This window comes from Tasmannia lanceolata, unplaced genomic scaffold (genome assembly GCF_043159265.1).
Source record: "Tasmannia lanceolata isolate RefF3 unplaced genomic scaffold, GAP_Taslan_0.1 ptg000016l, whole genome shotgun sequence".
NCBI classification, from domain to species: domain Eukaryota; kingdom Viridiplantae; phylum Streptophyta; class Magnoliopsida; order Canellales; family Winteraceae; genus Tasmannia; species Tasmannia lanceolata.
In genome coordinates this window covers 19806073-19832273 of record NW_027518693.1, presented here as the reverse complement: position 1 = coordinate 19832273, position 26201 = coordinate 19806073, and the positions used below count along the sequence as shown (strand labels likewise).

The 26201-nt window shown below is 39.0% G+C and overlaps 1 protein-coding gene across 1 annotated transcript; it reads left to right on the top strand.

Moving 5' to 3' along the window:
* The first annotated feature begins 2255 nt into the window (after positions 1-2255).
* Positions 2256-25253, top strand: LOC143848585 (glutathione S-transferase L3-like). Its single transcript, XM_077357549.1, has 10 exons — positions 2256-2297; positions 2500-2574; positions 4521-4581; positions 4720-4806; positions 20982-21080; positions 21167-21275; positions 21365-21441; positions 22791-22898; positions 24756-24836; positions 25121-25253. The coding sequence occupies exons 1-10, from the start codon at positions 2287-2289 to the stop codon at positions 25127-25129; spliced, it is 717 nt and encodes a 238-aa protein (XP_077213664.1). The 5' UTR covers positions 2256-2286; the 3' UTR covers positions 25130-25253.
* Positions 25254-26201: the final 948 nt, after the last annotated feature.

The window sequence follows — 26201 nt, the reverse complement described above, 5'->3', positions numbered from 1 at the left end:
TTTTAAATTTTAATTCACCCCCTTTTAAATTATGTCTCTGATGCCACTCACTCTTAAGTTTCACTGGATATACATTGGATTGCACTTGTCTTAAGTTTACTATGACAAATTAGAGTGATCTGGACTAAGGATTGCATAATCTGTCTTAAGAAAGTGTGAAAGAATATACAATGGATTGCACGACTCAGAAGTCAGAACCTGGATATACATTACATTGCATGACTCAGAAACTGGATAAGTGGATATACATTGCACTTGGGTAAACCCAGAACCATACCAAACCGAACCGATAAAGTTCGGTTCTGGTTCGGTTCGGTTCGGTTCCAGCGATATATGGTTCGGTTTTGCTTCCTATTTCTCGGGACCGATTATATATGGTTCGGTTCTGGGTTTACCCCAGAACCGAACCATGTCCACCCCTAGTTGCAACCTTAACTGCTATACCAAAAATTTGATTGATTGAGATACGGTGGAAAGGTTATTGAAAATTTGATTCGATTCCACAAGAACTGTGAAACAAACAACGCTAAAAAGGAAAATGTGTCATTTTTACTTTCATTCTCCCAAATTTTTATGCAATCAAATGGACCCAGAGTGCTCTTATATGAAAGGGGCATCATGTTCTCACCCTTATCAATTGATTCTAGACCTTTAATCGAGCATAATGAAATAGAAGTCCTTCAGGATGTCTTCAAGCTTCTGATTTTTTTGGGGCCTCAATCTGGTGTATGAAATCTCTATTCGGCACCAGACTTTGAACCATTAGGTCGACCAGCAATAGCTCATCAGATCAACGGCCTTGATGACCATACACCACATGTGGTATTGTAGACAACCATTGGAAATTTGTATCACTGATGTTTTCGGGTTAATGTTTGATGGCTGCGATTATCATCCGATTACTTTCACTCTTCGGACCATATTTTGATTATTTTCCTCCCCATTTTTTAAAGGGAAATGATATCAGCACAACCATTCTTTAATAATTCCACAAATGCAGCTTGTCTTTTCCTTTTTAATTAGTTTGTAAGAGGTTTTTCAGAACTGTAATAACCCTTAACAGCTCTTAAATAATACATGACAGGATGGCCGGGTTAGTGCAATTATAAAAACATGACAGGATGGCCGGGTTAGCGCAATTATAAAAACATGGCTGTGCTGATACTATTTCTCTTTTTTAAATAATTATTTTTCCTTTTTAGAAATAAATATTTGTCTTCCTTAAATTCTCTAATTTTTATATGGTGTGTGGTAGTATAGTCCCTGATTGGCCCACTCCATAGGATGATCAAAACCTTCCATTTGTCGGGCCACAATACTCAACTCAACTCAACAAAGCCTTTGTCCCAAACTAGTTGGGGTCGGCTAAATGAATCCTTTAGAAAAAATTCTTGAAGAAGGTAAAAGGAATCTACCCGGATCTAATCCTAGTTCTATTTGGGTTCTTCTACGTGGATCATTTTCTTCCATTCTATCCTATCCAAGGCCATGTTCTCTGTTATGTTCATAGCTATCAAGTCTTTTCTCACTGTTTCTACCCAAGTTATTTTCGGTCTGCCCCTACCTTGTTTTACTCCATCAATTTGGCACGAGTCGTCTTTTCTTACCGGAGCATCCCAAGGCCTACGTTGGATATGTCCAAACCATCTTAAGCGTTGCTCTCTCATCTTCTCCTCAATTGGAGCCACTCCCACCTTTTAATGAATGTCTTCATTTTTAATTCTATTTGGCCTTGTCTGACCACACATCCACCTAAGCATTTGCATCTCCGCTACACTCATCTTATGCTCATGCTGCTTCTTGGTGGCCCAATATAAATATTAAATATTAAATATTTAAATATTAAATAAGTCCTCCCCGAAAATCATTTTCATAGGATGATTCTAACCCTCTGATCTATAGAGGTTCCCTTAATGTGCAGCCCCTCTATAGATAGGAGGGTTAGGATCATCCTATGAAAATGAATTTTGGGGAAGACTTTTTTATGTTGTGGTCCAATAAATAGACGGTTTGGATCATCCTAAGGAGGTCAATACAACACCTTTTGAAAAATGATCGAGAATCAGTCCACATACAAAATAAAATCTCAGTTCTAATTTCTAACTATCTCGGATTAGTAAATGATGAAATGGATTAAGTAATGCTAAGGCAAGTCAACCCCTTCATCTTTCATACGTCATTTCTGACGTTTCAATCCATTTGCCCAGCTATATATATACTTCATTTGGAGCTACATTATCATTCCTCCCAATTTCTAAAACCCACATACCATTTCTAAATCCCTCAATGGCAACAGGGTAATTTCATCTTCCATGCTACAATTTTCTGTTGAAGAGGGGGGGGAATAGCCATCAGAGGGGGTGAAAATATCACCCCCCTTTTTTCTTGGGTTTTCTTGATTTCATGGGTTTGCTTTAAAATTTCTGTATATTTAAGTTTTATTCAATTGGTGGGCTAATGCTGTTATTGTTCTTATGCATTTTTCTTTTGTTTGTTTAGAAAAGTTCAAGAGGTTCTCCCTGCTGATCTGAATTCTACCTCAGAGCAACCCACTCTTTTCGATGGAACCACGAGGTCGATATGTTCTTACTGTAATTTGCTGTTTTCTTTCTTTGATTTTTATGGGTTTTACTAGTTTTGAATTCTAGGTTTTGTTAGTGTAAGTGGGGTTTTAAGTATTTTATAAACAAAGTGCTTTTATTTATTAAAAAGGTTTGCTTTTTGAGAAGAGAGAAAAAGTTGCTTTGAAAGATAGTTCCACATCGGATTGGAGAAAAGTTGGTGAAGGGTTTAAATAGCTTTTCTCTCCTCTCTTAATTGTTTTAAATACACAATAGGCTTAAGCCATTGGGTGGACCTGTGGGACGGTGCGACACATCGTAGCGATTAGAGCCTTTCATTTTTTCCAATTTGATCCAAACCATTGGATCATAATCGAGTTGGATCACCGAATGGTTCGGTCGGGTTGGGCTTGAGTTCGGGCCCAACGGTTGGCCCAACAGGCCTAGAGGCTCTTCAACAGATAGTGCTTGAGCCGGTGCGATCCGAATCGTCGGATCGTAGTGTAACGGCGCACCGAATCGTCGGATCGTAGTGTAACAGCTAGTGGATGATGACCGTTAGCTATTGTCCCAATGCTCATGACCCCAGAAGGTGCGGATCCGTGGAATCCACTTATGGGACTTCAAGTTTTACAAATTCAAAAGCCTCAAACTCTCTTCTAAAGCCTTTAAAGTTACTGTTTATGTTTTTCTTTCCAGAAACTTGTTCTAGTGTAATGTTTTCTGCAGAAACAATAACTAGGGTCTCAAATACTTGTTCCATTCTAAAGGTAATTCTTGGGTCTGTTTCTGCTTAGTGCAAAGCGTCAACAGACATCTTGGTGTTCTAGTATAATGTTTTCTGCAGAAACAGTAACTAGGGTCTCAAACACTTGTTCCATCTAAAGGTGATTCTTGGGTCTGTTTCCGCTTAGTGCAAAGCGTCAACAGACATCTTGGTGGTGGGTTCATTGTATCTTGGAGGCATATTCGTGGTACCCCTTGTACACTTACTGGTGGGGGAATATTGTTTAAAGGAAAGCGACATCGCGCCTTGAAGCATCTCTTCTCTTCTATATTTTTCCCCATCTCAACAGTAGATTTTCCAGCAGGTTTTTGTTTTTTTGAGGCCATGTTTGCATTGCAAAAATTTTCTCAAAAAGTGTGGACAGAAGAAATATTTCTAAAAGCTCCCAAGTTTTCACACACTAAGAAAAGATGAATTGAACCAACCCTGTTCAATTTTTACTTAGAGGAGCCTTTGATCTTAGATAATATCCCTTTAAAATAGCTATGATCATATCATTTTCCTTTAAATTGGGGAAAGGAAAATTTTCTAGAAATTTTTTTCCATCAGAAATGTTTTTCTTCCGATGCAAACAGTGACACAGGTCTAATTGTCCTTATATAAAAAAGGGAAATGTTATCAGCACTATTGTATTTTGATGAGGGCACTCCTTTAGTAAAAGTACAGTATGGCCTGCACCATAAGATGATCCAAACCGTCCATTAGATGGGCCACAGCCTAAATAGGTTGTGCCCCAAAAATCATTTCCATACGTTGATCCTAACCCTCTGATCTGAATGTTAGAGGGTTGATACTAACCCTCTATAGATCGGAGGGTTAGGATCAACGTATGGAAATGATTTTTGGGGCACAACCTATTTAAGCTGTGGCCCATCTAATGGACGGTTTGGATCATCCTATGGTGTGGTCCATACTCTACTTTTAACAAAGTGAGGAGTGCCCTCATCAAAATACACTAGTGCTGATAACATTTCCCTAAAAAAATCAATGTCTCTGATGTAGTTAGCAAGCACTTTTCTGATTTGGGTCTGTTGGAAGGATCTTCAAACTGTTCTTTTATCCTTTCTTTTTTTAGGTTTCCCTTCATGGGACATTATTTGTGAAACTGGGATATTTTCAGATTGTTCTTTTCATTATCTGACTTGCAAAGTATTTTTTTTTTTTTTTTGAAGGCTGTATACATCATATATATGCCCTTACGCGCAGCGTGTATGGATTACTAGAAATTATAAGGTTTGTGAGTTTGTTCTCGGTTCCCTTCACGACTTTCTTATAATTGTACTGAATTCAAAATCTTTATGAACTACATTGGGTTATCATTCATTTCTAATTTGAGTTACTTGTTTTTCTCTTTCTATATTGAGAGAGCAGGGATTGCAGGATGATATAAAATTGGTTCCCATTGATTTGCTAAATAGGCCTGCCTGGTACAAGGAGAAGGTCTACCCTACAAACAAGGTGCCTTTCTTTGATATATAATAGAGACTGATGGGAGTATTGGCCCTTTTGTTGTAGTTATTTTATTATTCTCCGGTTATACTTATAGGGTTTGTCTTATTGTGACAGATAGGATAACTAAATGTCTAAAAACTCATATTCAGTCTAGAACTCATACATTGCAAAATCCAAGCCACTCCAGTGAGTCAATGATTCACTCGGTGATTTTTCTTTTCCTATTGACTCTGGTTGAATCGAACAAGTTTTGATTGCCTAAGGCCTTTGTTAGGAATTAACAAGGCAGCAGAATAACGATGCAAAGATAAACGAAAGAATCACACACAGAACACACAGATTTACGTGGTTCAACCAACCGGCTTGGTTTGGGCTACGTCCACGGCAGAGCGACAAGCCAACGATTCCACTATTCTGAAGAAAAGATTACAAACCTTCACGCCCCTCTATGGCGTCTCCTGATATCACATCCCTTTTATATGGCGTTCAGAAAACGCGTTACAATAAAGAAAAACCCTAATTCATGAAAGTGTACAGTACTTTCAGATTAGACTGAAATCAGGCTTTACCAATAACAATCTCCCACTTGAAGACTGATATCTGTACTTCCACTTAATAGCTTCACTCCTCTTGACTTATCGCTCTCGCATCCATCAATCATACATGAAGATCAATCAAAGTTGAGCAAAGGCCCAACTTTTCCCTGTTAATCACCTTTGTCAACATATCTGCAGGATTTTTGCTGCCAACAATCTTGTCAAGCTTCAGTTGTCCATCCTCCAAAACTGACCGAATGAAGTGATAGCTCAACTGAATATGCTTAGTCCTCGAATGAAAAGCTGAGTTCCTTGCTAGATGAATAACACTTTGACCGTCGCTCCACAGTATGCTGTTCTCTTGCTTTCTACCCAACTCTTCCATAAATCTCTGAAGCCAAATCATCTCTTTGCTAGCCTCAGTAATAGCAACATATTCTGCCTCTGTTGATGAGAGAGCAAACCACCTTCTGTAATTGAAATCCAGCTGACTGTTGTTCCACCAATAGTGAAAACATATCCCGTGGTGCTTCTTCCTCTATCTCTATCACCTGAATGATCTGAGTCAACAAATCCTTGCATGTCTGTGTCAGCTCCCCCAAAACATAAGCAATAATTGGATGTACCTCTGAGAAATCTGAGTATCCACTGAACTGCCTTCCAATGCTCTTTTCCTGGGTTATGCATATACCTGCTGACAACTCCCATTGCATGTGCAATTTCCAGTCTCGTGCTTACCATTGCATACATCAAACTTCCAACAGCTGAAGAATATGGTACTTTTGCCATGTACTCTTTTTCTTCCTTTGTTGACGGACACAAATCCTTCGAAAGTTTAAAGTGACCTGCGAATGGAGTAGCTACTGGCTTCGCCTTATCCATGTTGAACCTCTTTAACACTTTCTCGACATAAGCTTCTTGAGATAACCACAATTTCTTCTGCTTTCTGTCTCTCCTTATCTGGATGCCAAGAATTTGCTTCGCTTCACCCAAATCTTTCATGTCAAAGACTTTTGAAAGATTCTTCTTTAGTTCATTAATTCTTTGCATATTTGATCCTGCAACAAGCATATCATCTACATACAATGCAAGAATTATGAAATCTCCATTTTCAAACCTTTGAAAATATACACAGTGATCAAACTGACATCTAGTAAAATTTGAAACTTGCATAAACCTGTCAAATTTCAAATACCACTGCCTTGGAGCTTGTTTGAGGCCATACAAACTCCTATTTAATTTGCAAACTAGATTCTCCTTTTCCTTGACTTCAAACCGTTCAGATTGATGCATGTAGATCTCTTCTTCCAAATCACCATGGAGAAAAGCAGTTTTAACATCTAACTGCTCAAGATGTAAATTTTCTACAGCCATGATACTCAACAATATACGAATTGAAGTCATTTTAACAACAGGAGAAAATATTTCTTTGAAGTCTGTATCTTTCTTTTGTGCAAACCCTTTTACCACAAGCCTTGCTTTGTACCTCTTCGTTCCCCTGATTTCATCTTTCACCCTGTATACCCATTTGTTGTACAATGCCTTCTTTTCAGCTGGCAGCTTCACCAAATCCCAAGTTTTGTTTTGTTTCAATGAGGCCATCTCCTCATTCATGGCTTGCTCCCACTTTATTCTGGAATCATCTTGCATTGCTTCTTGAAAACATTCTGGCTCACCCGAATCAGTATACAAAACATAATTTAAAGCAGGAGAATACCTTTCAGGAGGTTTAATCTGTCTTGAAGATCTTCTAAGAACATGAGTTTTCAGTTCCTGCACTTGAAGATTATCACCATAACTGCTTGAAGACTCACCATCTGAATTTCCAAAATCATCATCTGAGTTTTCTGGATTTTCCTGCACACTAGGTATGACCCCACCTGCAATCTCATCGAGTTCTAAAAACTTTGTTTCATCTTTTCTACTTTGTTGTTGTCTATCTTTGTACATGCAATTCTCATTGAATATAACATCTTCACTTCTGATGATTTTGTTATGTTCATAATCCCATAAACGATAACCAAATGCATCACCACCATATCCAACAAATGCACATTTAATAGATTTAGGATCAAGTTTTTTTCTATTTTCTTTATCAACATGGGCATAAGAAATGCAATCAAAAGTTCTCAGAAAAGAGTAATTTACCTGTTTCCCTGTCCAAACCTCCTCTGGAATCCCTCAATCTAATGCGCTAGATGGACTCCGATTTATCAGAAAAACTACAGTGTCAACTGCTGCTGCCCAAAACTGTTGAGGTAACCCCGAATGAATCTGCATGTTCCTCGCACGCTCCAGGATGATTCTATTCATTCTCTCTACAACCCCATTCTGTTGTGGTGTCCTTGGAACTGTTTCCAATCTTCTGATTCCATTGAGTGAACAATAGCTTTTGAAACTTCCATTATCATACTCTCTGCCATTGTCCGTCTTAAGACACTTGACTTTGTTCCCTATTTCAGTTTCTACAAGAGCTTTCCACTTTTTGAAAAACATCAAACACATCAGATTTATTCTTGATTGCAAAAACCCATGTTTTTCTACTTGCATCATCTATGAACGAAATAAAGTAAGATTTTCTACCGAAAGAATTTACCTGAGCTGGTCCCCAAACATCTGAATGTACTAATTCCAACCTTTCTATTTTCTTCTTGTTCCCTCCTTTCAGAAAGCTAACTCTCTTCTGTTTTCCATACACACAATCTTCACAGAACTCAAAATCAACCCCTTTCAGACCAGGTAGCAGATTTCTTGAGTGTAGGTTCTTCATGCCAGTCTCACTCAAATGCCCAAGCCCGTGATGCCAAAGTGTAGTATTCCCATCTGTAGAACCTACTGAAATAGTATAATTATTAGTGCCAGTAAACATGTACAAAGTACCAACTAGATTACCCTTGGCCACTACCAGCGACCCTTTTGTATTCTTCCATTGACCATTACCGAAACCAAAAAATACCCTTCACTATCCAGTTTGCTTGTTCAGATGAGATTCTTCTTCAAGTCGGGAACATGGCGTGCCCCTTCCAACTTCAAGTGGCCACCAGTAGACAATTTTAACAAAATTGTGCCTTTTCCTACAATCTTACGTTCTTGTCCTTTTCCAACAGTTACATGTCCATAATCACCATGAACATAATCATGAAAATAATGCTTATGAGAAGTACAATGAAAGGAAGTAGCAGAGTCTATGAACCAAACTTCAGATTTAACATCTACTGATGCAGATAAACACAAATCACCATATACCTCATCATTCGTAGACACCATGTTTGCTTCGTCATCATTATTTTGCTGACCCTTTTCATCTTTGTTCTTCTCGTTCCAGCAATCTTTGCCGCAACCCCAGCACTCTCCTTTAATTTTTCCTTCAGTTTTCCCTTTTCCAATTGATTTTGATCTGCCTCTGGATTGTGACTTTCTGCCCTTCAAGGTACTTCCTCTCTGTTGTTGTCTGCCCTTTGTTTCAATTGACAGAACAGTTCCAGATGCGGCATCAGAACTTTTTCTCCGCATCTCATCACTTAGTATACAACATCGTTGAATACCAACTTTCCTGTGATTGTATTACTTACAGTCATAGCCAAGTTATTCCAACTTTCTGGCAAAGAACACAAGAACAACAGAGCCACAACTTCATCATCAAAAGTCAAATCAACAGATTGTAATTGAGCAATAATCATATTAAACTCATTTAAATGATCGGCTATGGAAACGTTATTAGACATCGTAATATTAAATAACTTTTTCATGAGGAAAACTTTATTTGACGCAAAGGGTTTTTCATATAACTTAGCTAGGGTTTCCATGACTCCAGCGGTTGTGGTTTCTTTGGAGATAATGAAGGCCACCTGTGACGTGAGAGATAATCTCACCGTAGCCAACGCCTTTCTGTCCAAAATCTTCCAATCTTCAACCTTCATCGATTCTGGCTTCGTGCCCAACGGAAGATATAGATCTTTCTAATAAAAACAATCCTCGATTTGCATCTTCCACCACTGAAAGTTCTGCATGTTGAATTTCTCAAATTTTAATTTTCCATCTTCTGCCATCGCTCCCACTCAAGCGAAAAATCCTGTCAGATTCGCTTTTCAACCTCGTCTCTGATACCAATTGTTAGGAATTAACAACGTAGCAGAATAACGATCCAAAGATAAACGAAAGAATCACACACAGAACACACAGATTTACTTGGTTCACCCAATCAGTTTGGTTTGGGCTACGTCCACGGCAGAGCGACAAGCGAACAATTCCACTATTCTGAAGAAAAGATTACAAACCCTCACGCCTCTCTATGGTGTCTCCTGATATCACATCCCTTTTATATGTTCAGAAAACGCGTTACAATAAAGAAAAACCCTAATTCATGAAAGTGTACAGTACTTTCAGATTAGACTGAAATCAGGCTTCACCAATAACATCCTCTAACTTTGTCGAATCCAACCATTCCGTGATTTCCTTGGTGAATTTTTTAAGATTGAGATGGATAAGTTGTTATGATCCGGTGACTCCATCATAACAATTGGATCATAACAACGTATCCATGTCCATGGGGAACTGATGCACCGGAAGCAGAAGTTCGAGCGGTCTACCAAGGGCTTAAGCTAGTGGATCATCATCAATTGGATTCCTTGGTTGTGGAAGGGGATTCACTAAATGTGATCCGTTGGTTAAAAGATAACAAAATCATCCATGGAGATTCGATAGTTATTTGATGAAGTTTTTTATTGGATTGGGTCATCATCCATACCTTTCTCGCATGTTAGATGATCTGCGAGCACGGCAGCGGATGGTTTGGCTAGAGAGGGTGTATCCAAAGAATCTTTAGCCTTTTTTTATTACCTTCCTCCTTGATTTGTTATCCTTTTGGGAAGAGTTGTTTCCATGCCTTCTCTCTTTGTAATCTGACCATCTCGGTCTCTTTTTAATGTAATCTTGGCTACTATTAGAAAAAAAGGTTGTATGATCCACTTTATTGTGTTATGCATTTGTTATGATTCAGTGTCTTGTGTTGTGGTTATGTCTAACGCCGTGCCCCTCACCTACCAAAAATGAGACTTTATCTCTGCATGTAAATTGTTATTTCCTGATTTGGGTAAGGTATAATGATAAGAAACTTGTTTATTTCACACTTGGTAAAAAACTCTATTCAGTCTAGTCATTTTATTCTTTGTAAGTTTCTTCTTGAATTGAACAATATAAATCATTCTGTTTCTTCTCGTTTTCTGCTCTATTTTTGCCTTTATCGATGATCATTTTACTTTTCTAAAATAGGTTGGGTGTTATAGACCTCTTTCACTTAATGATTTCCTTAGGACAAATTCAATCACAACATTAAATGGCACAGATCATCTATGGCTACAGACAAGGCCAAAAGCAAAAGAGCCATTGATTTTGCAACATATGTGGGCATATATTTGGAATAAATCTGCTCAAAATAATCTTTAGAAGTCTCCTTTCTGAGAGTCACCACTGTGATTTAAAATAGCCTTTGGGGTAGTTTCTAATCTTTATGATGAGGTTTTGTTAGATTTGGATGATTGTGTGGCAAGGATCATGCCAAAAATGCAGGAGTTAAGATACTATGTATTACCTAGATACAAAGACATCTGATATGGCAAGGATGCATTATAGGATCTCTGTTACTCTGTATCCCGTACATTTTTCTATTGTTTTTGGCTGATGATGAAAAGTAGTATTTCAGATCATATTTAGGGAAGAGATCTCATGTTGTTATGTCATGTCAAAAGAAGTACTTCAGCTCAAGTTTAGACGTACAATACAGAGTTCTACAGATATGAAACAGTGGTTTTAGTTCAATCTGTCTAAAGCAAAACATACATGTCAGAGAGAAGGGATGGAAAGGTGGAAAAAAGGGAGATTGGCTTTGCCCATCTTGTACATATTGCAACTTCAAATGGCGGAGGTATTGTCGCTGATGTAAGCACCAACAAACAAAGCATGATCAGATACCTGGGTCTACCACACCTACAGAAAAGGATTCGGGGACAATAGAATCCAGGGGGGATCATTCCGAAGGCCAGGTGACTGGACTTGCCTACCCTATGACTACCTCAATTTTAGATGGAGGGAGAAGTGTCGATGATGCCTCGAAAAAAAAAAAAAAGATTAACTCGGATCTTGTCGAAAACCATACCAATCTAGAATCCTCTACGGAAGATTGTCGATGGCCGGATTCTGGGTCGATTTCTTTAATAACTGAGGGTGGGTTTTTGCTTCTATCTATCTCGGGCAAGGAAGTGGACAGGAGGATGGAATCTCTAAAAGCTTGCTTGATAGGAAGGAGAAAGGAAAACTCTTGGACACTCAATGACCTATGGTTATGGGCCAAAGGAGTTTGGGACATTCCTTTCCTCCCTTGTCCATGTACTCTAGCTAAAAACAAAGTGTTATTTATGTTCAACTTAGAGGAGGAGGCTGTAAGATCGCTTTAGGATCAAAAGTTTGGGTTCCTGTTACTTTCACTGGGCCTTTGGAGCTTTAAATCCCCTCAAGACAAGGAAACCTTCTGGGTTAATTTTTATGGTATCCCTCTCAATGTTTGGGCCACCTCAACGGTTGAAGCCCTGGGAAACACATTTGGGCGAGTCCTGGAGGTGAAAATGGAAGGAAGGCATAACCAATGTATGAGCTTCGTCTCCGCCAAAATCGCTACCCCACAGTGGCAGGTTGTTCCCCCTCTTATCTTGGTTCGGTTTTCGGGGTCAAGTGTTCCCAACTCGTACTAAAATCTAGATTTCTCTCCCTGATTCTGGCCAAGTTCTATCTGGTCCGGGCACTTGTTTGGGCTCCTTCCCGGAAATGGAATCTTTGCCCCTAGGAAGACAGGCACCGGCGACTGGGTTGGATTCTCCCTTGCTTAAGAATCAGGGATGGAGATCCGTTAAACCCTTAGGATCTACCCCTTTGAATTTGAATTCAAATTTCAAACCTGGTGGAGGTCTCTTGCGATCGTCCCGCCCTGATATGGGCCCCACTCTCAGGATAGAGGGTCCCTATCAGTCAACTAGGCATTCTGGGAATGATAGATTGGTTCGGGTAGCTCAAAAGGACAAACTTGTTAATCTAAGGAAAGCTCTTATAGACTCAAAATTTGGGATATCGTTCGGGCTAGGGTCCAGACCTTGAAATTTGACCCATAGCTTGCATAGAAGCTAAGCTCTAAATCTAAGGTACTTGGCTGCCTCAAAATCCCTCCTGAAGGTCTGACAAATAAAATGGATTCCATTGCGGCCTCCTTGGCCAGCTTTGGTCGATTCCCCTAATCCTCTAGGGTTTGCAAGGCCCTTGGATGAAGGTCATACGTGATACCCTGGAGCCGGATAGGGGGTTGGATCCAAGGTGGGGTACTGATAAACTCATTTTCCTTAGTTAGAAATTGGATCAAAGGTGGAATGGGCAGGGGGACTTCTGTTTCGGAAAATGCGTAAGTTATCTCAAAATCTTTGATTCATGCAATTGCTTTCAAACCTCTTCTTGGGAAGGCGAGAAGGCTCCCTCGGATGGGATGGCTCGCCAAAAGTAATAATTAATTGTAACTGCAAAAGGAGTTCGGGTTGGGACACCTGGGTTCAGGTCAGTGGTCTTATGGCGGTGACACAAATTATAATATGAACTGACTGGAATTCGCAGGGTTTCATGGGTATCCTTCACATCTAAGTAAGTAAAAATGGAAGAACAAGATCCCTTGCACCAGGAATCATGCTCATGCCCAGGGAGGCGCAAATGGAGATCATGGTGCTGGAAAAAATTCTTCACAGGATGAGAAGGATGATTTGTGACGAAAGGAGAGCCTCCATCAACAACCCCACGCATCAAGAGATCTCTGGAAAATTACTAGAGGAAAGGCATAGCGGAAGAGACTATGGGAATGTTCAAGGGAGGTGGCTATTTCTCATTTGGAGGAACAAATTGAAACTCGAAGAAGTCCTGGCTTTTTGGAAAGAAATCCGGATGCGGTTTTCATGGATCTGCCGATTACCCACCTTCAAAGTCTACTGGACGAACTTGGAAAATGCTCCTCTTAATCGAGCTCTACGGGGTTGGCGTGGTAGTGAGATTCGGTGGAATCAAGCCACCTTATGATTTGATGGAGGGAAGGGACTATGAATCCAATACATAAATAATTAGGAGGAAGCATATATTGTGTTCATCAATTAGGAGTTCTAGGTCTAGACAAATATACTGGGGGCCATTTTGCGGATGGGTGAAGAAGAAGTTCCCTAAAGGAATAGAGGCCTCATCGATCATCAAGATTTCAGTGGAGGCCTGCAAAGGACTTAGCAAAACTTCTCCATAGGTGACTACATCTCCAATGAATGGAGTAGGAAAGAATACTTTGGAAGGTGGCCAGGACTTGATGATTTCAGAGCTGTTTTTGGGAGGAGCCGAAAGCCAGTTGGGAGGGCCAATCGCTGGCTTTATAGTTTTCCTTTTTTTGTTTTCTCCGTCCTTGACTGTTCTAGGTCTTCATACATTGTAATACTTGGGGGACTACCGGTCCCGCATGCATGTATTCTTCGTATGATTTTAATATATTTTTGTCATCTTTCAAAAAAAAATACAGGAGTTAAAGCTGTTTGGTTAGGGTTAAAAACTTGGGTGGCTATTGGCTACTTTGGGGTGTCGATAAAAGGTGATTTTCTTACTACTATTAGGTAGCTCAAAGGAAACTCTAAGCCCCCTTGTCTTCTCGTTGACCTTTCCAAAGAGATGCAGGGAATTTTGTTATGCTTGACTGAATTCAAGGTGGCACACATTCTCCATGATGGAATTTCCTAGGCTGATTGTCTGGCCAACCATTGTGTTTCGTGTTCTTTTGTCTGGTTTTAGTATCTTGTATCTTTTGCCCTTCAACTTGTTTAATAGTTGAAACAATATACCAAAAGCTTCCTATTTGGATGGGAAGATTCCAGAAACTCTCTTCGTAAGCTAAATTCTTCTCGCTTCCCAAATTCAGGGGAAACAAGCTGCTCACACGCTTCCTCTCAATTAAGAGTATGCTTCCTATTTAGGGTATTTTTTTCTATAAGAGTATTTATAACGTTAGAGGAGCTTATTTAAATAAGTGTGTGTAAAACTTAAAAAAACATATGAAGTTTCAATAAAACCTTTTGTGAATCTTTTCCCAAAAATTTTACATTAAATTTACATGAATAGAGCATTTGAAACTATAAATTCCTAAAATATGTAATTCTAATCTGTCATAAAGTCTTCTGATTACCTTTAATCCTTACATACATCAACCTTTCTCCCTTAAACTGTTATGACACTACTCATCCTACACATTTGTTGTTCAATTCCAATGAGGCTTATTGCATGCTTCCAAGGTTTTAAATTTCGGTTTCGGTGTCGGTTTCGGACCGAAATCATGTAAAAATATGAATATGATTTCATTTATTTTTTTAATTTCGACCGAAATATCTAAAATTCCGGTGTTAATTTTGTTGGATATCTATGTGCGTGATTCCATAAGGGCATTGTAGTATTTTCCTCTTCGTTTTACCGCATTGACTTTCAAAAATCAAACAAAATAGAAAAGATAAAAGATAGGTATTTGACTAACAAGGATTGGATGTGCCCCTATAACATGTTCTATACAAATAGAATAGCCCATTTATACAGAATGGTAAAGGGGGCCCCGACGATGATAGGTGGATCTGGTAATTGGTCTGTTCCGATTCTGATAGGTGCACCTGACATGGCATTTCCACGATCAAATAATATTTCATTCTGGACTTGACCAAACATCTCACTACACGAGCTGGCCCTGCTTTTTCTTCTCCCCAACTCCAAAAAGTCCAGTCTTCGATCTCTCTTCGCAACGCAATAAAGAAGTGTGTGATTTGGCTAAAAGTTTAATTCTCTTTGCCGGTGATCTCAAGCGGGGAACTTCCAACTATGAATAAAAAACGGATTGCAAGTAGTGGATCAGTAAGTCGCTCTGGGCCCCGATCCGGAATTGCGGGATCACCGGGGTATAGAATTAATGTAGCTGGTAGCCCTATTAGTAAATTAGTAAAGGTTTTTCCAGGAAAGGGAAATTTAATTGCGAAACAAAAGTCCCAAGGAAGGTGCCCAGCGGCATATCGTGCGCCAGGTAGAAAACCATTCTTCGTAGTTGGAGTCTAATAGCACAGTGTGTGGATGGTGAGGAACGATCAAACTATGTACGGGGGCCAGGCAAACTCCAAAATGGCATTTTCCCTTGACCCAATCTTTTTTTTCTCCTTTTCATTCGGGAAAGACAAGAAAATTTCAGGGTAGCAAACATTATCTAGAATTTCTCTATAAATTGTCCATCCTGTTTTATAGACAGACGGGCTTTGTCATCTTAATATAAATACTTGAGTGAAGGGGGAAAGCCCTAACTCATTCTATTCTCTCAATTTGGTTCTTCTCCAACATGGTACAGAGCCTTAGGGTTTTTGTGCCCTAGGGACCAAATTGGAGATTCTTCTCCTTTTTCTTCTTCTCCACCCTCTCCACCCAACCCTATGACCTAAATCCATTTCTCATTCTTCTTCTTCTTCTTCCCTCTTCTATTTTTTTTCCTTTCTTCTTCTTCTTCTCGCCATCTCCCCCTGGTTGCCCCCTTGCTGCTCCTCTGACGCCCCTTATTGCCCTCTCTCTCTCTCTCTCTCTCTCTCTCTCTCTCGCCACCATTTCCCTCTTTACCTCCCATCACACCTCTCTCTCTTTCTTCCCCATTTTCACCCTCACCTTCTTTTCCCACATCAAAACCCTAAATCTTCCCTCCTAGTCCCATTTCCTCTCCCTCATAAAACCTTAAATCCTTTTCCCCTTCTCCATTTCAATGGACTAAATCTCCTCTTTCTTTCTATTCCTCTTATTCGCAGCTTCGATTGTCTCTCGGCATTGCCTTGAGTCTTTCAATCTATGCTCTTACATATGGCTTGTCTATCTATTCCTCTTCTCATACTCGTTTGTCGTCGGAGCCGCGCTCGTCCGATGGAGTCAATTTAGTGACTTCTCTCTGTCCTCATTTATATCCTCTCATTTTGAGTTCACCAGAGCCGATTATGAGGAGCTCCAGCGTCTTTGCCTTAGCCGTCACCCTCCATCCGTCGGGGTTGCTCAGTCAGGTAGTGCACCTGCTTCTCTTCTCACTAGTTCTAGCTCCTGGATCATTGATTCTGGGGCATCCAACCATGTGACGGGTAACTCTCAATCCCTTACATCATTTATGTATTTTCCTTCTCATTCTCGTTCTGTCACTCTTGCTGATGGGACCAAAGCTCTCATCTCTGGTAGTGGTTCTCTTTCACCCCATCAGGGACTTACCCTATCATCTGTCTTGTGTGTTCCTACCTCACCTTTTAATTTGTTATCAGTCAGTCTACTTACTAAATCTATGCATTGCTCTCTCTCATTTTTTCCTTCATATTGTGTTTTTCAGGATCTCTCGACTGGGAAGACGATTGGAACGGGTCGTGAGCTAGGTGACCTCTATCACCTCCAGTGCCATCCCTCTCCCACCATTTTGAGTAGCTCTGTTGATGCATATCAGTGGCATTGTCGTCTTGGTCAGCCATTCTTCCAGCGCCTCAGGCAGACCTCCATTGTCTCCTCTAACCTTCAGCCATTTCAGTGCGAGTCTTGTCAACTCGAGAAACACCATCGTGTGTCGTTCCTTCCTAGGCTTGATAGTAGAGTTTTGAGACATTTTGAGTTAGTTCATTCAGATGTATGGGGTCCCTTGAGGGCCAAGTCACTTTTTGGATATACATACTTTATTGTCTTTGTGGATGATTTTAGTCGAATGACATGGGTTTACTTACTTAAAAATCATTCTAAAGTGTTTACTGTTTTTTGCACTTTTTATGGTGAAATTTCTACTCAATATGATTGCTCCCTTAAGTGTTTACGAACCGATAATGCTAGAGTATTTTTCCTCTTCCAGTGGGCTTCAGGACTTCTTAACCCCTCATGGCATTGTACATCAATCCTCCTGTGCATACACCTCTCAGCAAAATGGTGTTGCTGAGAGGAAGTTGTGCTGCCTTCTTGACATGACTCGTACCCTTCTTGTTCAGATGCATGTTCCAAAGGTATATTGGAGTGATGCCATTCTTAATTCGTGCTTCCTAACTAATCGTCTTCCCTCGTCAGTGTTAGGCAACCAAACTCCGTTCTCGGTCCTTCAACCTCATGGTGAACCCTTTCCTCTCAAGTGTTTGGCTGTGTGTGTTTTGTCCACAAGTTGGGCCCAGGAGTGGACAAACTAGACCCTCGAGTTGAACGATGTGTCTTTCTGGGTTATTCACGAACCCAGAAAGGCTACATATGTTATAGTCCTAGTCTTCGTAGGTGCTTTGTTTCTACAGATGTTACCTTCTTCGAGGTTGTCCCGTATTTTGCGAGTCCTCATCCTCCTCCGGTTCCTTCGGTTATGCTTCTCCTACCGGTCCTACCAGATAGGGTTCCCTTTCTTCCTGCCCCCATCCCGCCTCCTTCGCCTCCTCCTCCGACACTTCCCGGCACCGCTCGGGTCTATCAGTGCAGATCTCATCCTCAGCCGTCCCCAGCTCCGCCTGCGCCAATCTCGTCCCACCCTGAGATCACGGTCCCTCCCTCACAGGTATTGCATCCTTCTGGTCTTCTAGATTCTCCCATCACATCTCATACTCGCTCACGCACTACTGCTCACCATATATCTTCTTATGTCTCGTATGACCACCTTTCACCTATTTTTCGTGGTTTTGTAGCTTCTTTGTCTTCTGTTTCCTTGCCTAAGTCCTTGCAGGAAGCCCTAGCACACCCTGGCTGGCGGGCGGCTATGGATGATGAGATGCACGCCCTTCAGGCGAATCACACTTGGGATCTTGTTCACCCTCCTCCTGGCGTTCACACAGTTGGATGCAGATGGATTTATGCCATCAAATACTTTCCTGATGGCACAGTTGAGCGCCTCAAGGCTCGGTTGGTTGCTAAAGGATACACTTAGATTTATAGGATTGATTACATTGAGACTTTTTCCCATGTTGCCAAAATTCCCTCCATATGTTGCATTGGGGGAGTTGACCACGTCTGTGTGCTGCCTTCACAAATCCCTATATGGTCTCAAACAATCCCCTCATGCTTCGTTTGGCAGGTTCAATGATTCTCTTAGTGGGTATGGTATGAAGCAATGTGAGGTTGACCGCTCTATGTTTAGCCTCAAATCTGATGCTGGATATGTCATTATCATAGTATATGTAGATGACATTATCATTACAGGGAGTGACTCTTGTGGCATTTAACTATTGAAGACTTTTCTTCAGAAACAGTTCTCTACTAAGGATCTTGGTCGCCTTCGGTACTTCTTAGGGATTGAGGTATCTTACTTAGGTACAAATGTGTCCCTCTCTCAGCGTAAATATGTGTTGGACCTTCTGGATGAGACTAGATCCTTGGGGATCAAACTTGCTAGTATTCCCATGGAACCAAATCTAAAGCTTCTTTCAGAAGAGGGAGACTTACTAGAGGATCCTGGCAGATATAAGAGACTTGTTGGAAAGCTCCTGTATCTCACTGTCACTTGTCCTGAAATTTCGTATGATGTAGGAGTAGTCAGCCAATTCATGAGTGCCCCTCGTACTTCTCTCTGGGCAGCTGTGGTGCATATTCTTCGTTACTTGAAAAGTGCTCCAGAGAAAGGGCTACTTTTCAAGAAACATAGTCACATGAAGTTAGAGGCCTTTTGTGATGCTGATTGGGCTGGCTCTCCAGCTGACAGACGATCCACTACAGGATATTGCACATTTGTTGGGGGAAACCTTGTGTCATGGCGTAGCAAGAAACAGAATGATGTATCTAAGTCAAGTGTTGAAGCAGAATACAGGCCTATGTCTCACACTTGTAGTGAGCTCATTTGGCTACATTCTCTTCTGTCTGAGATTGGGTTTCCTCCATCTTCTCCTACAGAATTGTATTGTCACAACAAGGCAGCTATCTATATTCAAACAATCTTGTGTTTCATGAGCGCACCAAACATATTGAGGTGGACTGCCACTTCATTTGACATAGGATTCAGCAGGGCATCTTACATACTACTTTCACTCGATCGGCCGACCAACTTGCGGACACCTTCACCAAACCATTTAGCAAAGCTAAATTTATTGATATTTGTAACAAGCTAGGAATGTGTAATATATACATTCCAGCGTGAGGGGGAGTGTTGGATATCTATGTGTGTGTGTGCTGATATGTATGTTGGATATCTATGTGTGTGTGTGTGCTGATATGTATGTTATGCTATAAGGGCATAGTAGTCTTTTCTTCTTTGTCATCTTAATATAAATACTTGAGTGAAGGCGGAAAGCCCTAACTCATTCTATTCTCTCATTTTGGTTCTTTTCCAACAAATTTCAGCGATTTCGGTTGAAATTTCGGCTATTTCAGTGGAAATTATAACATTTCGGTGTATATTTATAAATTTTCGGTGAAAATTTTGTAAAAAAAGTCCAAAAATTCGGTGACATTTCGGCGAAATTGGCGACATTTCCGTGAAATTTCGGTAATCTTTCGGCGAAATCTTGTAAAGAAACAACTTCATGTGAATTTCGTTTCGGTTTGTGCCGAAACCGAAATATTTCGGCCGAAACGAAATGTTTTGGCCGAAATTTAAAACCACGCATGCTTAATGCACTTCCCGCACATTTCATATTTACTTTCTTTAGAGCTGTTCACTTTTCTCTTTTCTAAAGCCTTCGCTTTCTACGTTCGCTTTTCGCACTTGCTTCCCACTCTGGCAACTATGGTTAAAACATTCAAAATAATAAATTAAATTGTAAGTTCCATGGGGAAGTTTATCTGTGTCGTTCTCTATTTCTAAAACTTCATAATGCTCATCTTGTTTGCTGCTTGCGCAAAGGCCTTGACAAGCTGACGCAAATCAATTTAACTTATGCAGAGAATTAAGCAACTAATGTCCAGGTTTCAGCAATGCAACTCAGAAAATTTCACAGTTTTGAAATTATTAACTGGAATATCTGTCAAGGATGTCAAACTGCAGAAAATTCAAATATGGCACAACACAGCACAATACTGGAGAGGAAAATACGGTAGAAGAAATAAGATCGTGAACAGTAACACTGACTGCAGTCCATATAGATAGACCTAACCTTAATTTTGACTTTTGATACTACTAATCAAGCTCTAATTTTTCTCAAAATATGATCTCATCTACCCATGCTTAAACTGCCCTTCCCGTATATGCGGGTGATAATGTGATTTTAGATATTTAAGATAATGAGCTCAATTTATCTCATCTTGAGATGCACCTACACCACATATGAATGGTCTTGGACACCTCAGATCTTTCTTTGACATAGAGGTTGCCTGGTTTCGGCTTGGTTACATCCACTGTCAGTCCAGACGTGCTCAACACCTCATCCACTTAGTAAAATTTATCAATATGATTTGTTAATGCTATACAAGGTGAAAAAGTGAGGAAATTGATTTTGTGTGGGACAAGCTGAAAATCAATTTCATTCATCATAAACAGCTAATACATGGTGATATATACATGAAGATCATAATGACCAAAAGACATGGTGATATAAGTCTGTAGAGAAAGAAATAAAGTCCACATGTTGAGATGATTATCTTCAATTATTTTTGCAGGTGCCTGCATTGGAGCACAATAACGAAATTAGAGGAGAGAGTTTGGATTTGGTTAAATATATTGATAGCCACTTCAAAGGCCCTGCGCTTCTGCCTGATGTAAGATGAGGGAACTCTATTTGAACCTTGATTTTAATCCTTATATAGCTTCAAGATTTTGAAAATGTTTCTCTGAATGACTTTAGGATCCTGCCAAAAGAGAGTTTACCGAAGAGTTGCTTTCTTACAGCGACACTTTCAATAGCTCCATCTTTAAAGTATTTGCTTCCAAGGGAGATGCAGTCAATGAAATTGGTGAGATTGAAAACTTTTTCTTATATGCATTTAATCTTAAAACAAAGCATGACATCTAATTACAGACTACTTTCTTCATAACATGTCAGGACCATCTTTTGATTACATAGAAAGTGCACTTTCCAAATTTGGCGACGGCCCTTTTTTCCTAGGACAATTTAGTTTGGTAAGTAATACCTTCATCATGTTACTCTTTCTAGGTTAGTTTTCATTCATTTTTTTCCATTTGCAATGTTTGTTCTATATTTTTTTTGAAAGGCGACCATAAGTGCTTATTACTCCATTTGTCTAACTGTGTTCAACTACTTAGTGTCAGGCATAAGTTTTATTTTCTGCATTACATTTTGCCTCGCATTCTGTTTGAGAATTTAATACTTGTAATGTAGGTATATTATTTTGAAAGGAAAGGGATGGTAGTCGGCCAAAAAGCCCAATCCTGTGGCTCCCATTGGTGGAATGATGAGATCCACTGAAACAATGGGACCAATCTTTGGGGCGGTCTGGCAGATCACCATTTTGAACCTTTTCTTTTAAGTACTCTAATTTTGGATGGATTATTCCGAAAAAGGAGAGTGTGTTGGTGCTTAATTTCACATTTAGTGTTGACTTGTACCTGCTCCCGAAGCACTTCCCAAAACAATTAAGAACCCCTTTTCGTATTTATCGGAATTGGGAAATCAATCTGAATTTTAGATTCCAACTTTCTAATCCATGATGATACATATTTTTATCTAAATTATGTTAGTAAAATTTATAAAAGTGCCTAAATGTTCTGTGACATCAGTTTTTGTTGTAAAGTTCTGCAACATCCTGATTCCTGAATCTTAATTTGCGTCTTTCTCAATAATATTCTTTGTGAGATATCTTGGTTTTCTTGCTAAACATCATGATTTACATAAGAATGTAAGATTTGGTATTTAATGATTTGAAAATGTCAGTTTAAAATGTTAAGAAATAGTAATTTAAGAACTCCTAGGAGGCCAGAAGGCCCAAGATATACGAAATAGAATCGATATTTGTTCATATATGATTGTTTTTATGCCATGTATTTTAATTTTTATGTTTTTCTTTTTTTTTGTTAACATACACATGTAATTGTTTTGTCTTTTAAAAAATGACTCACAATAAAAGCATATTGTAAACTATTTTTGTGAATGTGTGCTTGTAGCCATCTTAGGTGATGGATACTTGGGGAAGATTATGTAATATTAATTCACATGCTATCATGGGAGTTTCAAATTGTATATTACAAAACAGTTTCATATATTGTTCCATGATTTTCTCCACAGTCTGAGTTTTCCACGTTATTGCAAGTAGAGCAGGTTGTTAACCATTATTTCCAAAATACAATGGTGAATTGATCATTTCAATAGGTTGTTGGCTATTATTTTCAAAATACAATGGTGAATTGATCATTTCAAACATAAATGTGTAATTAGTGGAATGCAGTTTCCTCTTATTTTTATATTTTCCATGGAATTACTTCTAATTCATGAATAAATGTCTATCCTTCAGGTGGATATTGCATTCGCTCCATTTATTGAAAGAGCCCAGCTCTTCTTTTCAGATGTGAAGAAGCATGACATCACAGCAGGCAGGCCTAAGTTGGCAACATGGATTGAGGTATGTAAAAAATGCCATGCATGTTCCGGAGTCTGGAAGGAAAAAATTTTCATAGGATTTTTTTTTTTCATTTCCAAAATTTAGAAGAAAATGATAAATTTTAATGATATCCCTAAAATTAAAGGTCGCTGTAAATAAAACTTGAATTCTGGCTGTTCAAATTACCTTCTTTCTTATGTAATCAAACAATGGAAAAGCATGAAATTTTGAAAAAAAGTTCTTTTCCAAAAATTTTATGCAATCTAAACAGAAAATTTTGAGAATTTCTCTCACAGACCTCACGTCACATGGAGGAGATTAGTTTTTGGATAAGCAGCACAGGAAAGAAGTTGCAAGAACTTCCACACTGAAGAAGAACCAGCAGCCAAAGAAGTTAAAATTCTGAAACTCGGAAATTTGAAGAAGAAAACGATATTCAGGAAAAACTCAAGCAAAAAAGAATTAATATTCTGAAATGTGTGGGAGGCTGTCCATCCTTATAGACAAACATTCAAAGTCATATCTCTACATAAATTTGACAACTTCAGCTATGAAGTATCCTGACGCAATCCGATAACTCAAAGCCTAGAAATTGCAGACTTTTTCAAACTAGAACACCCTAGGCGGTGGCAATTGAGAGGTTGTCACTGAGAATTCTTAGTCATACAGGAAGAGATCTGACCTTCTAAATATTCCTCAAAACTCGTAGACTTGCTTGACCCTATGCAAGGAGGATATAATCCAGCCCAAATAAAACTCTAATCCTCCACAAGCATTTAGTGTTTGATCTAGTTTTGCAGAGTTGCACTCCAATAGGAATGCTTCAAAACCCAATCTAAAGTCTTCTAACAATCTTCAAAAATTTTACCATAAAACTCTCCTCTTTTTTTCTGTAGGTAAGCTAGGATCGAACCTCCGACCTCCAGGTTTAAGAACAAAGCCTTGACCATTGAGCTAGAGGCTCAGTCCCATAAAACTCCCCTCTTAAAAAGGGCACTCCTGATCACAGTTTATGACTACACGTCTACACTTGTAGTAGAGTTTCAATTATTGGTCAACCTTAACACGAGAGGGATCTAAAACTGATGCAAAATAAAATTGAGAAATAATTTGTTTGTTGTTAACTTAAGAACATGCCTATAGACTAAAATCTAAGTTTGTGGTGATCTTGAAACGTGGTCCCCGTCACAGACCATTATCGTTGTGAATCTGTGGTTACAGTAATGTTGGACCAGGGCTCCTACATTGACAACACCGTGTAGAACTCTGGTTGCATTTCTTGTCAAATTTCGTCAATCTTTGAAAATTTTGAAATTTTTTCTCATAACTGAATCTTCTTATTGACTTGTGCTAGGTTCCTGACTGACAGTGCACACATGTAGTTTTTTCTCAGTCAAGTATTCTAGACTCTGAAAATTAGGCTCTGTATTTTAATTTTTAATGATTAGAATGCCTGTTATTCTCGTCTCTTTTGGGATGGTAAGAGCTTTTGATGGTAAAAGATTTTGATGCAATACTATAGTCAAATTGCAAGTTACATGATTTCTAGCATAATTGTAGCAATAAGGGGATGTCATTGTAAATTGTAGAAAGTGTAGTTCCATGTGGAATATTGATTTTTGTAAGGTATTTTATCTGGGGTTGTGGAAAGTAACATGGAAATGCAACTATCAAGTAATAGTAGCAACAAAAAATTTACACAGCCTTTAGTCCTAATCCTTTAAAAAAAGAAAGATCCAGATCTCTACTATTCTTGCAGCAAAGAACAAACACCGCTCCCTTACCGTACATGAAAATTATTTCACTGACACCACATTATGTTGGATTCTCTCAATTTTCACAATGGTTGGCATTAATGATGTGTGAAAGTTGTTTTAGGAGCTGAACAAGATTGAAGCTTATGTACAAACCCGATGGGACCCTCAGGTGTTTCTTGAAATAATCCAGACACGGTTTGCGGTATTGCCTCTTTACTATACACATTGGTAACTTCAAGTTGATGTTAAAAGAATGAGTAAAAACAATGAGAGATCCTATTAGGGGTGCAAAGAGAGATACTATTAGCGGTGCAACTCGGATCCAAATTTATGAATTTGGGTTGAGCTTTTTCCATAAAATTGGGTTGATTCCGATTCATTTTTTAACAAAAAGCTCAACCCAACCCAGCCCAAGATGCACCCCTAGATCATATTGGTTTTTCCCTCAGAAAGTTAGCTAAATCTTCCTTTTCACTTCTTTTGCAGCCAAAATAAATAATTGGATCAGCGTAAGGTGATGATGGTCGTTACACAGAAGGATGTTTCCTATGATAATATTATAATTTCCATAAAAATATGGTACTTGGGATGTTGAATTTTCTTAATTTTCTTCGTTCAATGGTTATTGGTGTTTGGTTCGTTCAATACATAGTATTTGCATGACTCTTCTGTAGAAGCATTATGTAATAAAAACTTATTTTGTTTCTGTCATGTCATTGTAAGATAATTTAGCAGTAATAAGTGGTGATGGAATGGATTCTGTATTGAACACTAATTTTGGTTTATGTTTTCTCTTTGTTGGTTAATCTAGCATTCTTACATGATGAAGTGAACACACAGATTACGTGGGAAGTAAAGGTAAAGATTATCAAAATTTCTACACATTCAATTTTTTAATGTTTTACAAGCCTAAAATCAAATGCAAAATACCCTCTTCAAATTCTGCCTTGCATTTATTTTATACCACTTAGGCCCTACTCTTTGTTTAAACTCCTTTGAACAGGTTGTTGACACTAACCACTGTAACTGTCCAAGAGAAATTTCAAGATGAAAATGGGTAGCAAATATCAATTTCTTTCCCAAAAATACTGACAAAAATGTTTTTTTTTTTTGAAAGATGCACACAAAAATGTTAGGACAAAGGCTAAAGAACATGGTATTACATAAGCAAAACAATTAAATATCCTTGCTGGGACACAAACTTTTGCCTTTTATTTTCGTCTCCTACTAAAACGATCATATGTTTTCCAATCAGATTCTGTCAAGTCTGCCTCCAAAAATACAACAAGACTAGTTCTTAATTGATTTCTCCCTGCAATCCCCTTAAAAGCTAGCCGTCAAGGGGAGGGTGCCCTACTTTTTTTTGATGGGTAAGCTTGGGTTAGGTGGACCCCTACCAATATAGTAAATAAGGAAAGATGATACAAATTCAGGAACAAGAACAAGATCACTGGCCAATCCTTAGAGCAATATCTAAGGAAGAGGGTAGAACAACCAGGGTTATGACCCCCTTGAAGACAAACTCAAAATAGGCAAGGGAAAAGAAAATAGACAAGCTGGAATTGTA